The 18,062-nt window shown below is 37.4% G+C and overlaps 1 protein-coding gene across 3 annotated transcripts in view; it reads left to right on the top strand.

Annotated features, from left to right (window-relative positions):
* Positions 1-14,448, top strand: part of PRKG1 (protein kinase cGMP-dependent 1) — a 1,413,309-nt gene extending 1,398,861 nt beyond the window's left edge. For all 3 annotated transcript variants that reach the window (XM_061402665.1, XM_061402664.1, XM_061402667.1), the window contains 4 exons: positions 6,993-7,115; positions 7,197-7,259; positions 8,492-8,558; positions 10,029-14,448. In XM_061402665.1, the coding sequence (XP_061258649.1) occupies positions 6,993-7,115; positions 7,197-7,259; positions 8,492-8,558; positions 10,029-10,127 (352 nt within the window). In that variant the 3' untranslated portion in view covers positions 10,128-14,448. The remainder of the gene's footprint in view (positions 1-6,992; positions 7,116-7,196; positions 7,260-8,491; positions 8,559-10,028) is intronic.
* The last annotated feature ends 3,614 nt before the right edge of the window (positions 14,449-18,062 follow it).

Here is an 18,062-nt window from a genome sequence, read left to right as displayed (position 1 = left end):
CTGCTCAGTCACTAGGTCATGTCCCCAACTCTTTCTGACCTCACGAACTGCCCGGCTCCTCTGTCTGCTATGTATATGAAGAGATGATAACAAATGTGATAGGAAACATACTCAATTAGGTAACAGAAAACTCACGACACAGACTTGACTCAGGGGCAGTGACCATGGGGAAACAGATTCAGAGTAATACCACCACCATGTGTCCCAGTGTGATTTGCTAGCTTCAGTGATAGAAATAATAACATAATCATATGGGTCTTTAAGCTACAAAAGCATTTCATATATGGGATGCTGCTGGTGCTGCTAAGTCACTTCAGTTGTGTCTGACTCTGTGTGACCCCATAGGCGGCAGCCCACCAGGCTCCCCCGTCCCTGGGATTCTCCAGGCAAGTACACTGGAGTGGGTTGCCATTTCCTTCTCCAATGCATGAAAGTGAAAAGTGAAAGTAAAGTTGCTCAGTCGTGTCCGACCCTCAGCGACCCCATGGACCGCAGCCTTCCAGGCTCCTCCATCCATGGGATTTTCCAGGCAGGAGTAATGGAGTGGGGTGCCATTGCCTTCTCCGCATATATGGGATGGGCCGAATTAAAGTTGGCCTCAACCTTCTCAATAGTACCTTCAATGCCAAAAGATGGAATATCAAGAACTATGTCGTTCTGAGAGACAGAGAGTATAACAACTAATTTGTACAAGATTAAGTTATTCTTAAAATATAAAGACAATAAAAAATGTGGGTATCCCAGGCCTTTCTTGGAAACACTACTGTATGACCAAGTCAACTAACAGATGAATCAAAATAACTTTGGTTATTAAGCAGATGGAAACATTAAAATCTTTGGCAATCTTAAAAGTTTCAGGTGGGAGAGAGAAGGTAAGAAAAACTACAGGCATACTTATTTGTCATCATTCACAATTAGGAATCTTAAGTATTTTTTACAATTGAATTATGTCATTATAAAAGAAAACACTCCAAAGTCAGTTTTTAAAATATTTTTTATTTTTTTAAATTTTATTGGAGTATAGTTGATTTACAATGTTGTGTTAATTTCAGGTATAGAGCAAAGTGATTCAATTATACATCAATCTACTCTTTTTCAGATTCTTTCTAATATAGGTTATCACAGAATATTGAGTAGAGTTCCCCATGCTATACAGTAGGTCCTTGTTGGTTATCTATCTTATATATAGCAGTGTGTTTGTTCATCCCAGGCTTCTGATTTACTCCTCCCTTCTATGTTTCCCCTTTGGTAACCATAAGTTTATTTTCAGTATCTGTAAGTCAGCTTCTATTTTTTTTTAACTTATTTATTTTAATTGGAGGTTAATTACTTTACAGTATTGTATTGGTTTTGCCATACATCAACATGAATCCACCATGGGTGTACACGTGTTCCCCATCCTGAACCCCCTTCCCATCTCCCTCCCTGTACCATCCCTCTGGGTCATCCCAGTGCACCAGCCCGAAGCATCCTATATCATGCATCCAACCTGGACTGGCGATTCATTTCTTATATGATATTATACATGTTTCAATGCCCTTCTCCCAAATCATCCCCCCGCTCCCTCTCCCACAGACTCCAAAAGACTGTTCTATACATCTGTATCTCTTTTGCTGTCTCACATACAGGGTTATCATTACCATCTTTCTAAATTCCATATATATGCGTTAGTATACTGTATTGGTGTTTTTCTTTCTGGCTTACTTCACTCTGTATAATCGGCTCCAGTTTCATCCACCTCATTAGAACTGATTCAAATGTATTCTTTTTAATGGCTGAGTAATACTCCATTGTGTATCTGTACCACAGCTTTCTTATCCATTCATCTGCTGATGGACAACTAGGTTGCTTCCATGTCCTGGCTATTATAAACAGTGCTGTGATGAACATTGGGGTACACATGTCTCTTTCAATTCTGGTTTCTTCAGTGTATATGCCCAGTAGTGGGATTGCTGGGTCATAAGGCAGCAATCTATAGATTCAATGCAATCTCTATCAAGCTACCAATAGTATTTTTCACAGAGCTAGAACAAATAATTTCACAATTTGTATGGAAATACAAAAAACCTCGAATAGCCAAAGCAATCTTGAGAAAGAAGAATGGAATTGGAGGAATCAACCTGCCTGACTTCAGGCTCTACTACAAAGCCACAGTCATCAAGACAGTATGGTACTGGCACAAAGACAGAAATATAGGTCAATGGAACAAAATAAAAAGCCCAGAGATAAATCCACACACCTATGGACACCTTATCTTTGACAAAGGAGGCAAGAATATACAATGGAGAAAAGACAATCTCTTTAACAAGTGGTGCTGGGAAAACTGGTCAACCACTTGTAAAAGAATGAAACTAGAACACTTTCTAACACCATACACAAAAATAAACTCAAAATGGATTAAAGATCTAAATGTAAGACCAGAAACTATAAAACTCCTAGAGGAGAACATAGGCAGCTTCTATTTTATAAATAAGCTCATTTGTTTCTTTTTTTAAAAAAATTGGATTCCATATATGAGTGATATATGATATTTGTCTTTCTCTGACTTAACTTCACTCAATATGACAGTCTCTAGGTACATCAATGTTGCTACAAATGGCATTGTTTTGTTCTTTTTTATCACTGAGGAATATTCCATTTTATAGAATGTTTGTCCCACATCTTCTTTACCCTTCTGTTGACAAACATTTAGGTTATTTACATGTCTTAGCTATTGTAAATAATGCTGCTATGAACATTGGGGGTGCATGTATCTTTTACAATTAGAGTTTTCTCTGGATATATATGCCCAGGAGTGTGATTGCTGGGTCATATGGTAACTCTATTTTTAGCTTTTTAAGAAACATGTATAATATTTTCCTTAGTGGCTACACCAATTAACATTCCCACAACAGTGTAGGAGGGTTGGTTCCCTTTGCTCCACACTGTCTCCAGCATTTGTTGTCTCCAGATTTTTTTGATGATGGCCATTCTGACCAGTGTGAGGTAATACCTCAATGTAGTTTAGATTTATTTGATTTTTCTAAGGTCTATTTAGGTCTTAACCCAATCAAAAGTGGGAATGTTTTCTTTGTGATATAGAGCTGCATGTTTTCCTCCAAGAGTTTTATTGTATCTGACATTACAGTCAGGTCTTTGATTAGAAGAGAGTATTCTAGTTTTACACACAGCTGTCTAGTCTCCACAGTACCACATTTTTAAGAGACTGTCTTTATTCTTGCCTTGTCTGTTGTAGATTGACCAAACGTGTGTGAGTTTTCTTAATTTAAGAGACATTTAGGAATTAATATTGTTGGTGAACAAGTACAAATTGAAATCCAGCATTTCTTTCAGTTTTATCCTCATGTTAACTTCAAGTAAAATTAAATTGAATAGTTTTTTTTTTTTAATTTTGAAAAGCATGGATATATAATAATCTTGTAGGTCTCTCCTTTGAAAAGCATGGATATATAATAATCTTGTAGGTCTCTCCATCTACATAGAGAAATGTATGAAATTATATTTGTAAGTATCTATTATTATTTAAGGGCATTGGGTGATTTTTACTTTTAAGTAATTTTATATGTTTCACGTATTGCATAAATATCTTGGGCAAAACATACATGACTTGCAAAAACAACAAAAGTCACCTTTAATAAGTGATTTTTGTTGTCTTTCTAACAAAAGTGAAAGTTGCTCAGTCGTGTCCAGTTCTTTGTGACCCCATGGACTATACAGTCCATGGACTTCTCTAAGCCAGAATACTGGAGTGGGTAGCCTTTCCCTTCTCCAGGGGATCTTCCCAGCCCAGGGATCGAACCTAGGTCTCCTGTATTGCAGGTGGATTCTTTACCAGCTGAGCCACAAGGGAAGCCCTGTCTTTCTAAAATAAATACAAAAGCAAAAATATAAGTTAGAAAAAACATGAAGCTGTTGATAATAAATCCAAGATGTGGTGGTACTTCATTTTTATAGTGAAAATAAAAACTGGCAGGTTACCTTGAGAGCAAAGAGAATAGTCAACCATAACATTATATAAAGAGAAAATCCTTAAATTCTAGGAGAATACTAAATAGAACTGAATGTTAATACATTATAAAAAGTGGTTTAAACTGACAGGTAACAGTTAATGAGAAAGTAAACAGAAAATACGTATTACACAAAAATAAGCTCAGATGGATTAAAGACCTAAATGTGAGACTGGACACTATAAAACTCCTAGAGGAAAACATTAAGTCCAAAACACTCTCTGACATAAATTGAAGCAATAGCTTTTTTGATCCATCTCCCAGAATAATGGGAATAAAGCCAGAGATAAACAAATGGGACCTACTTAAACTGGAAAGCTAAGGAAACAAAATGAAAAGACAACCCACAGATTGGGAGAAGTTATTTGCAAATGATGTGCCCAACAAGGGATTTAGTCTTCAAAATTTACAAACAGCTCATGAAGTTTAACATCATCGAAACAAACAACACAATCAAAAAATGGGCAGAAGACCTAAATAGACATTTCTTAAAAGAAGACATACAGATGGCCAAAAATCACATGAAAAGATGTTCAATATCACTATTAGGGAAATGCAAATCCAAACTACAATGAGGTACCACCACACACCAGTCAAAATGGATATCATCAAAAAATCCACAAATTAATGCTGGAGAGGATGTAGAAAGAAAGGAATTCTCCTACACTACTGGTAGAAATGTAAATTGGTACAGTCGCTATGAAGAACAGTATGGATGTTTCTTAAAAAACTAAAAATAGAGCTACCATATGACCCTGCAGTCTCACTCCTGGACCTATATCCAGATAAAACCACGGTCAGAAAGGATACATGCACCCCACTGTTCATTGCAGCACTGCTTACAATAGCCAGGACATGGAAGCAACCTAAACGTCCATCAGCAGATGAATGGATAAAGCAGCAGCAGTGAGTATATACAATGGAATATTACTCAGCCATAAAAAGAACGAAGTAATGCCACTCGCAGCCACATGGATGGACTTAGAGACTTTCATACTGAGTGAAGTCACAGAAGGAGAAATATCATGACATCCCTTGTATGTGGAATAAAGAAAGAAAATATACAAATGAACTTATTGACAAAGCAGAAACAGACTCACAGATTTCCAGAACAAACTTATGGTTGCCAGGGGGAAAGGCCTGGGGGAAAGGGATAGTTAGGCAGTTTTCAACTGATATGAAAACACTACTACAGTTAAAATGGATAACCAACAAGGTTCTACTGTATAGCACAGGGAATTCTGCTCAGTGTTATGTGGCAGTCTGGATGGGAGGAGATTTGGGGGGTAGAATGGATACATGTCGGAGAAGGCAATGGCACCCACTCCAGTACTCTTGCCTGGAAAATCCCATGGATGGAGGAGCCTGGTGGGCTGCAGTCCATGGGGTCGCAAAGAGTCGGACACGACTGAGCGACTTCACTTTCACTTTTCACTTTCATGCATTGGAGAAGGAAATGGCAACCCACTCCAGTGTTCTTGCCTGGAGAATCCCAGGGATGGGGGAGCCTGGTGGGCTGCAGTCTATGGGGTCACACAGAGTCAGACACGACTGAAGTGACTTAGCAGCAGCAGCAGCATGGATACATGTGGCTGAATCCCAATGCTTTCCACCTGAAACTATCACAGCCTTGTCAATCTATACTCCAATATAAAATATTTTTTCAAAGTACTTGCTACAGAAAATAGGGACACAAAACTTAAGGCAGATACTATCCAACCCTTTTTAAGTAATTCATTGTTTTCAGCTTTCTCAGTAGAAGGAAATAATTTGAACTGCTATTAATAAATATGACAGACAGAAAATAATCCATAAAATGTCTTCCCCCAAGAAATATGAATAAACAGTGTATTAGAATAATTTCCAAGGAAATCAGCTATCAAGTCACATCATAATTATTTCTGAACTTGGGAAATGTGGTGGAAGGAGTCAACTTTAGTCACATCTGTATTCCCTGAGCCAGGCACAAAGCCACAGTCCAAGGATGGATAGGTAAATAAACCAAAAGATTTGGTTAAGAGGGACTGGCTACTACATCCTTTCTAACAAAGAGGAGGTCCTAGGTTAGGTTATCTCTGAAGGCTGATAACGAAGGAGAAAAGGATAGGAGGAGCACTGTTCTGTAGGAGCATTAGTTCAACAAATATTTACCGACAACTTACTCTGTGCTATGCATTCCCCCAGACTCCGGGAATACCAGCATGGAACTGGAAGAGCAGATGGGTATAAAACAAATACCAGAATGAAGTAGTTACAAAGCACAATAAGTGGCAAAAAACAGTTCTATAAGAGAGTATGATAGGTGAATCTAACTTTAAGTTCTGGTATTAGATCATTACGTTATGTTAGTTGATAGTGGTTATATGATTGGCTGTATTAGGTTGATCACAGTAGGCCTTTTTGAGTAATCAACATAACACTTAAGCTAAGACTTCATAAGTGAGGCATTAACCAGGAGGCCTGGGAAGAAACTTTTCAGGCAAAATGAACAGTGTCCTGAGGTGGGAGAGTATTTGGTCCTTCAGAGGAGCAGAGAGAAGACTGGTATGCCTGGATCCCAGTGAGTGAGGGTAGAACTGGCATAAGATGAGGTCATATCAGTGATGTTCCTGTCACCTATTCTAATGATGCTGGCCTTCAAGTGTAATCAGTGAGCTTGCAAATGTGAGAAAGGGCCAAAAAATAGAAGAGGCAGAAGAGGCTTTCTGAATGACTAAGGACAGCAGGAGGGGTTAGTCACCAGCACTAGAAAAGAAACGAGGGGAACAGTGGACAAACCTGACCCATTTAAGGGTTTTGCTAAATGATTTGCTTGGCAAGGTTTCTACACCATTTTGCTATTAATCAAGTTCCGTTCCGCTACCCCTATTAATATATGTCTCCAAATAAGGATTGCTGTCATTTGTGGAGTTGTTCTAACACTGTAACTTTTCTTGTTTAGAAACCTAAATACTATCTCTCTCTTCATATCTGTCATTCTTGCAGCCCACCTTTCTCAGGCCCAGATCCTATGAAAACCTATAACATCATATTGAGGGGGATTGACATGATAGAGTTTCCAAAGAAGATTGCCAAAAATGCTGCTAATTTAATTAAAAAACTATGCAGGTGAGCGTTTCAACCACATTGTTTTCCCCATTATCATCCTTTAAAAAACAGATTTTTTAACAATTATTATTTTATTTTTAGGGATAATCCATCAGAAAGATTAGGGAATTTGAAAAACGGAGTGAAAGACATTCAAAAGCACAAGTAAGTGTTCTTATAACTTACGGTTTAAGACTTCAGAGAGTATTTCCCGAGGCTGATGTTTCTAAGTTAGTGGTTATATAACTGATGCAACTAGTCTAAGGAGCATCCAATGAGACAGGCAAGCTAGTTAGCCTTGTTATTTAAGATCTTTCTAGTTCTGTCTCAAGGACTTCATTTAGACGCATCTGATCCTGTGACATTCTACACAACAGATTCACTGAATTTAGTTTTTCCCAACTCCTACTAATTAGGACTTTTCCTCTCCAGCATGAAGAAGAAATATATATTTTTAATTCTGAAATTCTATTCTCTACCAGAATATTAAAAACAAAAGTATGCTACCATATATCATGCCTCATTTCTTTAACTAAAACTAAAACATATTTTTTCAACCATTTCCTAACTGGATGCTATGACAGTGGGAAAAAAAAGTACAGAGTACAGTCATTTTTTAAAACAATAGCAGCATCTTAAATAGTAAACCTTACCCATGTTGATTGAATGTTCTAAAGCTAAACCAAGATCATATTGGTCTTTCCCGATTGGTTTCTGTAACATGCAGAGGAAATTCACATCCCTACCAAAGGAATGTGTTTACCAGAATACCTATGAATGTCTAAAAAGCCTGCAGGAATTTCATGTAATCATTTGCTAATGACGAAACCTTTCAAAGACAACCACAACAACAAAGACCTTTGTGATATTTGGTCCCCATTTCCACAAAAAGCCATTCTCAAAGTACCTTCATTGTACCAAAAAAAGAAAGAAAGAAAAGAAAAGGAGATATGGATACATAGAGACCAAGACAGTGATGTGAAAAGGTTAATTAACTGAGGCTGCCCAGTGACACAGATGGAAGGATAATTTTCCATCCTGACATTTCATTCCCTGATTCTACCTTCTTAAAATAACAACCTGTAGGGCCGAGCATATTACGGCATTTATTAAGTTATAATGATCATTTTGGAACAAGGTCATGACTGAAATAACTAGAATAAAAAGCAATTGCTAATTGGTCCTTAAAATTTTGACAATTAGATTAAAAAAAAAAACACACACATTCCACTTAATAAGCTAACATTTAAAATCTGCAATTAAATAGAAAACATTATTCTCATAATGAAAATGTTTGCTTACCTGTTTTCCATCAGTCATGGACATCATATAAGTTGTTTTGAGAAGGCTTTAGCTGAGGTAAAATGCCTTTAACCATCTACTTTTTCCTTTTTTAGATGGTTTGAGGGCTTTAATTGGGAAGGCTTAAGAAAAGGCACCTTGACACCTCCTATAATACCAAGTGTAAGTAAACTTTTCAGCTTGTAATTGTGTGATACACATAAAGGTATTTGTCAGTCATCAAAGATCTGCTATTTCAAAATTTTTATCCAATGATCAGCTTAAAATATAGGAGAAATATCAGATTAACATAATGACATCTTGTAAAATTCAAACTTATAATGTGTTAAATATATAAGTGTTGACAGAAGAGTATAATGAATCTCTTTCCACATACTATAAAAACTTTATACATCTTTGCACAAGAATATATTCACAACCTTATTTAGTCATATTCATAAATAAGATGCAATAAGTTCTGTAGTGTGTACTTGAGTATACTTAGATGAGTTAGGATAGTCTGTTATTCTTACCTTCTGTGTATGACTCCACCATGCTCTGTCTCCAAGAGTCCAATCCAAATGGGCCACATCACAACATTCCCTGCCCTGTGGTTTTTTGTTGGGTTTAGATAACAGTTCAACTACCAGTTTCAACAGCTTTCAATTCCTGGCCAATATCCTTTCATTTATGCTCCACATACTTCCTCCTCCCCTGCCCCCATAGTTCTTTAAAGTATTCCTAAGCACAGTTCTTTTATTATTTGATCAGGCTCTAAAAGAAAGACATTCTCTTCTAATATATCAGGTGTTTTGTTAAACTACTAGTCCACGAAGTGGACTAAGTGTTTACACTGTGTTAACCTGAAATAGATTTCAGTTGACTGCATTTATATTTGTATTCAATACAGCATCTATCTAATAAAATGTGTTCAGTCTTAACTAATGAGGAGAGGGATGTTTTGCGCTCCTGAGCTTTTCATTTATATACATCCTTTTTTCTGGGACTAATTTAAGACCACTCGTTATACAGAAACAATTGCTGTACTTATTATTTTAATTTGTATGCCTATATTTATGTTTATTCACAAAGTAAAGTACAGTTGTTAACTGCATTCATGAAGTTTTCTTTTTAAAACAAAGGCAGAATAAGAAACTTTAAGAGGAAAATAAAAGCCTAAAGTATCCTAACTTATACTCACCAGGGGTCTCCTTTTATGCAACAGTAGTAGTAAATTAAATAGAGGAATATATATATATATATATATATATATATATAATATGTATATAAATATATAATAGAATATGAAGTTCTAAATATTATAGAATATGAGAGAAATTAAAGTCTGCTTTATCAGCACTTTTATTTATGCTCTGCATATTGAACTGCCAGTAAACTTGTAAGAGTTTACAGAGATGTTTTGTAACTATTTCTTTTACTCACACAACTTATTCTTTCCTAGAGTGTAAACTCTGGAAGGGCAAAAAACTATCCCTATTTTTATTCAGCACTGTAATCCTTAATACAAAGGACAAATCCTTTGTATTTGTATTTGGCATGGTAAACATGCCAAAAATAGCCACTGAATAAGGAATGAATAAAGAATGCTTTTAAAAATCTAGCTTGGAATCCCACTAATACTCTTGTTTACAGGTTGCATCACCCACAGACACAAGCAATTTTGACAGTTTCCCTGAGGACAATGACGAACCGCCACCTGATGACAACTCAGGATGGGACATAGACTTCTAATGTATTTCTCTTACCTGCTTCTGCCTTGCTGAAGACAGCTTTTTCTAAGACACAGCTGCCAGCAAACCTGAAGGAAAGAGAGAAGCTGAGTGCTTGGGGTCACCATGATGCCTTTGATCGATGCTGCTCCAGTAACTACAGTGGCATTAGGACTTATTGCTTAGATGACAGTAGTGCTTTTTACATGTTTTCTGTTTGAACCTAAATATAGCAGTTGACATGGTGGTCCTGAAGCAAAGCCTTTCACCACTAAAGAGATGTTCTCCACTGTTGCAATGATCTTGCTTTGCTCTGATTATAATTTGAAAGACTGTAAGAAACACTTCAATCTAGTAAAAGAGTCAGTACCTTGCTAGAATTATCAAGAAGATCAAAAAATAATATATTGGGTACGATAGATTACTATGGTACAAAAACTGGACTCTTCCTTTCTTCAGGTGAGGGTTGTCGGTTCTGTTTCTGCAAGCCAGTGTATATACCGTACACAAGAGGACCACACATCTGTTGGTCACAGAGGTCATGTCAAACCAGTGCTAGAAGTTTCATGATTTTATTTCCCAGCAGTGCTGATGACGAGACTGAATGTTACCTTTCCTTTCTGACAGATTTTAAAAATTGGTATGATAAAAGCACAACTGCTATGGATTCTGCTGAGAAATTTCATAGCAGGTACATACGTGTTTTCACAGAGGACTGAAGAAAAATCAACATGCATGATGTATCTGTTCATTTCTTTTTGATAAATTGGCATGACAGAATGGGGGAAAAAAAGCAATTCACAAACCATTTCATATTTTTTTAAATAGTGTGCTTAAAGATGGTCCTGGAAATAAATGACTAGCAGCCAATTGGTTTTTATTTGTTACCTAACACACCCTCAAACTGAGGCTTAAAATATTCCCTTTTATAAAAATAAACCCTTACGATAGGGCGGGGTGGAGAGGGATTAAGATCCATCCAAAAAAAACACGATATAGGTGCTATGTATATCTTTCATCTGTAAATGTCAGTGTCTGAACAGACAACACAAATTCTAATCATTATATGTGTAGCCAGAGAATCAAGCATTTTCACTCAAGTTATCAAACCAAACTCCTGTCAGATTTCACTTATACAGCATAGTCTAAGGTAAAGGGAGAAAGGGGACTAAAAATGTATTTGAACTAGCTTCCTGTCTTAGGCCTGAACCAAAAAAGAAAAGAAAGCACAAAACCATTGATTCACCAGATGAGAAACCTAACTTTATGAGGTCAGGAACAAGAGAAGAACCTGGCCAGGTGTGAGATTACCTTTTTGTCCATGGCAATATGCGTCTATTAACATGTGAAAGGAGGAGGAAGGAGAGAGAGAGAAAGAGGAACCTGCTATCTTAAAAGTAAATTAGAGCTAAATAGAACAGAAATATTACAAATCTGAAATATTATAATAGCTAGGAAAAGATTAGGTTTGAAAATAACAAACTGATTTCATGGAGAAAAGAATTGGCAAAGAGTCCTTTATTGGCAGGCCAGTTGACAACTATTAGCTGTCCTAAGGAGCAGAGCCAACTAGCATTATAACTCCTTAGACAAATGTGTAGTTTTACAAGCTGTCATCCTGATTTGAAACTGTGAATATGGCATATTAAATAGAGGTTTGCTTTTTTGTTTTAAAAACTCAATCAAATGTATACATTTCTATAAAACATATGTCCAACTAGATCATTATATAGTATTCAAGAAGGCATATATTATGATTTTTGTTTAAATTTTTCACAACAAGACTTTAGAATACGATACATTATCAAAACAACAATCTAAGAAACATTTGGAGAACAAAAGTACTAAGGCCATATTATATGTAATTACAATAAATTTAAAATTTTGATCTTAAGATATTATTATTCTCATATTATTGGATTTTTCCCTCCCTTAATAATTTCTCAAAATTGTTCCTCAAGATACCTTCTTCTACAGGTTTTAAAAAACAATATTAAACATATCAATCTAAAATCCAGCTAGTAATGTTACTTCAGAAGTTTAATATTGCTTTTAATTTGGGCTTTTAAAAATATATAATTGCAACATTACATTCAATGTTCAGTGATGTTTTTAAGACAGTGGTTTAGGCATGCTAAAGGTTTGCTAGAAAATGAAATTTACCTAGTCATTTTAAATAAGAGACTCTTCTCCTGCAACTTTCAAAATATCCCAATAGCCCCAGAAATCAGCACTTACTCTGGGTTTGGAGCTATGGTTCAAGTCTAAGACAACCAATATGTTCAAGTTTTGTGGAGAAGGAAGAAGCGGCATTGAGCATAATGTAACTGTAGGTCATCTCTCCCACTTGTTATTGCATCTTTGCTCATTTCACTTGTGGCGCTGCGTTAGGCTGTCCAAAGCAATCACCAAAAATACAAGTGAACTACATCTTACAAGAGTTACTAAGAGAAAACATTCATCTAATGTTCAACAGTGAATTTTAAGGATTTAAATCCTGTCTTAATGATGACACTAGGGCTAAAATTCATGGCTGGCTTCATAAAGCACATCTCACTTGATTTCTGAATTTTTCATGCCCCTTCTCATTTCTTACAAGAACATCCAGATAAGTTAGAATAGTGGCAGCTTGTTTGAACTGTTAGCTGACATTCTTGTTAATATTTCAAGTATGGAATATAAGGGCTTTCTGTGTGTCCTGGCTCACAGGAAAACTGAAAACTGCCAAGGAAAGGAACATCATTATACTTGAGATAGATTGACTACATTAGGGAAAATGATTTTTGGAAATTTGCTATGAATGATTATTTTTATGTTTCTACCTTCTTTAATATAGGAATCAGATCCACATGCCATTTAAAACATTTATTTTTATTATATTCTTTACAAATCATAATTTTTACCTAAAATTATGGAATATGCATGTGAAGCACACATGTATACTATATAAATTCAACTACTGAATTTTTCCTGTTTCATTTCTAAAAGACTGAACTGATGGTGAACTTAAAGAAGTCAGCTACCATGAAAATAAGGCTATTAGAACTGATTTCATACAGTAGAGGTGATTTGTGCATTCTCCATAACAATGTTTTCTTTCACAATAGGACCACAGACAAATATTTATGTAAATAGATATTTTTGTGTGATATTTTGTGGTACATATAACTTTTTTTAGTGTTTCACAGCATTATTATTTCATTTAATTTGTATGGAATAAAGTTTTTAGGTCCAAGTAGACTTGAATTAATGTCCTGATTGTCAGTATTATTGAAAATTCTGTCAACTGTACTGTTATTCATCCGTCCCATAGTTTAGAACATGACCTGGCTATCTGGCATTGTTGCAAGTGCCTTAAATTCATGGCATCCTATTAAAAAAACAAATTTGGTGTTATGCTGCATGACAAAGACAAACACACCTCAAAACGTTGTCCTTTCTTAGCTTGCTGCGTTTTACAGTTCTTTCTGCTGACAATTTATAAGCCTTTATTATATAATATTGATGAATTACAGAAATGATGAAGTTGTTCTCTTATTTCTGTTCAATGTACCAGAGCTGTGTATCTGTTAATGAGATACAGCGTCATTTCTGTGAAATGTATAAATGTATGTGCAGGTCAAATTAATATATGACATACTATCAGTCTGTATACAGGTATTCCTGTTTTGCTAAGTTGTGCAGATTCAGTTTAAAAAAAAAAATTAGTGCAGTCAAGTTATGAAATCTCCTTTTTTAGACTCTGTGAAAAACCATCCAACTCAAAAGAAAAATTGGAAAATGACTGCTGACCAAGCCTCATCATGAAACCAATAATGAACAAATTGCACCACTCAACAAAACAGGATGCTTCCTCTGAGTTCTTGTATATGCAAATCACTTACAAGGCAAGTTTTCGACAGACCTAGAAAGCTAAACGTTGACCGTGTGTTGTTAGCCCTCCTCTTTATCTGCCCTTGCATCAACAGACAGAGCTCTGGGACATGACAGTGACTCAGAGGTTTGGACTTCCGAGTAAAGGGACATTTCTCGAAGCATCATCTATCAAATTTATTTCAGTGTATGATGTTTTTACAACTGGTCGGTTCTTTTGTATTCTTACAGCTATGGTTATTTGATTGTCCTCTTACAATTTGTTCTACATGAAAGAGTCCTTTGTTAGTCAGAATGCAACAACTGTCATCCGGTGGTCACTGACCACTTGCACTCTTTTGATGTAGATTAAAAACTTTTTCATAAACTTAACCTGCTTTGATTTGCTCTGTATTTTTCCTGCAGCTGTAATTGCCGAGTGCCTGTTGTATACTTTATAGAGTTGAAATAAAAAAATAATTACTTTTGAACTTAGTTGATGTTTAATTTCAGACAAGATTCCAAGGGCAGAATTGGTGTATTAAAACTGAAATACCATGTAGTGCTTTTGTTTCCCTATAACATTGTAGAAAATACTTATAAATCAAATGTCCCTCAAAAAGTGATATATTATTTATTGTTTAGTTGCTAAGTTGTGTCCAACTCTTTGGCGACTCCATGGACTGTAGCCTGCCAGGCTCCCCTGTCCATGGGATTTTCCAGGCAAGAACACTGGAGTGAGTTGCCATTTCCTTCTCCAGGGGATCTTCCCAACCCAGGGATTGAACCCACATCTCCTGCATTGCAGGCAGATTCTGTACCACTGAGATACCAGGGAAGCCTGATCTAGTACAAAAGTAATCCAACAGATCTGCTTAAAGAATTCAACAAGGTTAACATTAGGCCATCCAGTGTCACACTTAGCAGTTTTCTGTACACAACTACCACACCACCATCATCACCACTACTTACCTACACTCCTTTTGGGGCTACCCCCACTCAAATTCTTGAACGAGACTAAGTCGCTTCAGGAGTGTCCAGCTCTTTGTGACCCTATGGACTGTAGCCTTCCAGGCACTTCTGTCCATGGAATTCTCCAGGCAAGAATACTGGAGTGGGTTGGCATGCCCTTATCCAGGGGGTCTTCCCAACCCAGGGATCGAACCTGCTACTCTTATGTCTCCTGCATTGCCAGGCGAGTTCTTTACCACTAGCACCGCCTGGGAAGCTTGAACTAGGCACACAATCAAAGAAGCAATATATAAGAATAGAAGACATGCTAGGAGGGAATTATTTAATATGAAAAGTCACCTCATGAATCTTTGTCTAAGGTTTGTTCACCTGATCCCTCTGTTAAAGTTTACATGCATACAGATTTAAAGAAAAATATGATCAAAAAGTCAACTTCTCAAAGCTCTGTTGAACCTTCTTGCTACATTACTTGAATGATACACAAATTAAAACTGGTTGGAACATAAAGTTTCACAAACTGCCTTTGGCTTGTTGAGATCATATTATCAGACGGTGAATTGAAACCCCTTTGTAATGAAAACTAGAAATTTAGCTTTCTTAGGCTCTCCCCAGGAAAAAAAAAAAAAAAAGTGTGTCACTATTCATTCAATAATTTCATTTTATTCTACAAACAGAACTGAACTATAAGTTTTTAGTATTCATCATTTTTAAGTTCTATTATTTTCATATACTTTTCTAAGAATGATCTTCTTTGACCCCAGAAAATTATTTTCTTTGTACTAATCACACAGTTTTTGCAGAGGCACACAGATCAATCCTCATGATTATTCATGGAATTAGAAGAAGAGGATGTTGCATCCATGCCACTGTCACATCCTGTATGTTAATTGCAATTGAAACAAACAACTGAACACTTATTTGATACAATAAGAATCAATACGAAATTTGAGATGAGTGAATTATTAGTGTGATCATCCAAGATGATCATGTTATGTTTGCAGACCTACCCTAACATGCACAATTATAACCCTGAATGTGTTACGTACATAATATATAGTCACAATGCTTATATTCTTTTCCAAGAGTTCTATTCACAGTTTTCTTCTGTATTCCATATTTCTCCTAATTCAAAAGGACTCTAAATTGATAAAATAGTAGTGTTTACCTCTGGCAATTTTTTCTCACCCAAGATGAGTGTATGAAGCAAAAGACAAATCCATCATATGCCAATATGCAAAGACAAACAGGTTAAGTCTCAGACTCATGGAAAAAAAAAAAAAAGAGGAAAAAAAGGAAAAGACCAAGGTACCCCTATAAGCCACAAAGTCTGGTCACAGAGTTCATAAAAATTAATACACAGGCTGATGATATATATTCCAGGACAATGTTTTCCAAACATCAATGTCATAAAAATATCTGTAGGAAATATGGCAAAAAAACATAAATTGCCTGTGACCGGCGCCAAGGCGCAGGCGGCTGCCACGGGCGCGCTAAACCGCGGCCGAGAGGAGCTACCCCACTTCCGAGGTCAGGGGCAGAAGCCCGGAGGACCGCATGCCCGAAGGGCATTGGCCAAGAGGAGCTACCCCACGTCCGAGGTCGGGGCGGGGGGCCAAGAGGAGATATCCAGCGTCCGAGGTCAGGGGCGGCGACGAGAGGCGTTACCCCGCGTCTGAGGTCAGGGGTGGCAGCCAGGAGGAGCTACCCGACGCCCTTAAGCCTGAGGCCAGGGACAGTGGGTGGGAGGAGCTACCCACGCCCCTACGCCTGAGGCCAGGGGTGGCGGCCAGGAGGAGTAACCCCACGCCGTGGCTGTGCAGGCACAGGAGGGCCTAGAGAAGCTATCCCACGTTGAAGGACAGGAAGGGCGGCGGTGAGGAGATACCCCTCGTCCAAGGTAAGGAGCAATGGCTGCACTTTGCTGGAGCAGCCATGAAGAGATACCCCAGGCCCAAGGTAAGAGAAACCCAAGTAAGATGGTAGGTGTTGCAAGAGGGCATCAGAGGGCAGACACACTGAAACCATACTCACAGAAAACTAGTCAATCTAATCACACTAGGACCACAGCCTTGTCTAACTCAATGAAACTAAGCCATGCCCGTGGGGCAACCCAAGATGGGCGGGTCATGGTGGAGAGGTCTGACAGAATGTGGTCCACTGGAGAAGGGAATGGCAAACCACTTCAGTGTTCTTGCCTTGAGAACCCCATGAACAGTATGAAAAGGCAAAATGATAGGATACTGAAAGAGGAACTCCCCAGGTCAGTAGGTGCCCAATATGCTGCTGGAGATCAGTGGAGAAATAACTCCAGAAAGAATGAAGGGATGGAGCCAAAGCAAAAACAATACCCAGCTGTGGATGTGACTGGTGATAGAAGCAAGGTCCGATGCTGTAAAAAGCAATATTGCATAGGAACCTGGAATGTCAGGTCCATGAATCAAGGCAAATTGGAAGTGGTCAAACAAGAGATGGCAAGAGTGAACGTCGACATTCTAGGAATCAGCGAACTGAAATGGACTGGAATGGGTGAATTTAACTCAGATGACCCTTATATCTACTACTCTGGGCAGGAGTCCCTCAGAAGAAATGGAGTAGCCATCATGGTCAACAAAAGAGTCCAAAATGCAGTACTTGGATGCAATCTCAAAAACGACAGAATGATCTCTTTCATTTCCAAGGCAAACCATTCAATATCACAGTAATCCAAGTCTATGCCCCAACCAGTAACGCTGAAGAAGCTGAAGTTGAACGGTTCTATGAAGACCTACAAGACCTTTTAGAACTAACACCCAAAAAAGATGTCCTTTTCATTCTAGGGGACTGGAATGCAAAAGTAGGAAGTCAAGAAACACCTGAAGTAACAGGCAAATTTGGCCTTGGAATACGGAATGAAGCAGGGCAAAGACCAATAGAGTTTTGCCAAGAAAATGCACTGGTCATAATAAACACCCTCTTCCAACAACACAAGAGAAGACTCTATACATGGACATCACCAGATGGTCAACACCGAAATCAGATTGATTATATTCTTTGCAGCCAAAGATGGAGAAGCTCTATACAGTCAGCAAAAACAAAACCAGGAGCTGACTGTGGCTCAGACCATGAACACCTTATTGCCAAATTCAGACTTAAA

Source organism: Bos javanicus, chromosome 26 (genome assembly GCF_032452875.1).
Source record: "Bos javanicus breed banteng chromosome 26, ARS-OSU_banteng_1.0, whole genome shotgun sequence".
Taxonomy (NCBI): domain Eukaryota; kingdom Metazoa; phylum Chordata; class Mammalia; order Artiodactyla; family Bovidae; genus Bos; species Bos javanicus.
Note: the sequence above shows the minus strand (reverse complement) of the source record. Positions and strands in the feature narration are given on the sequence as shown.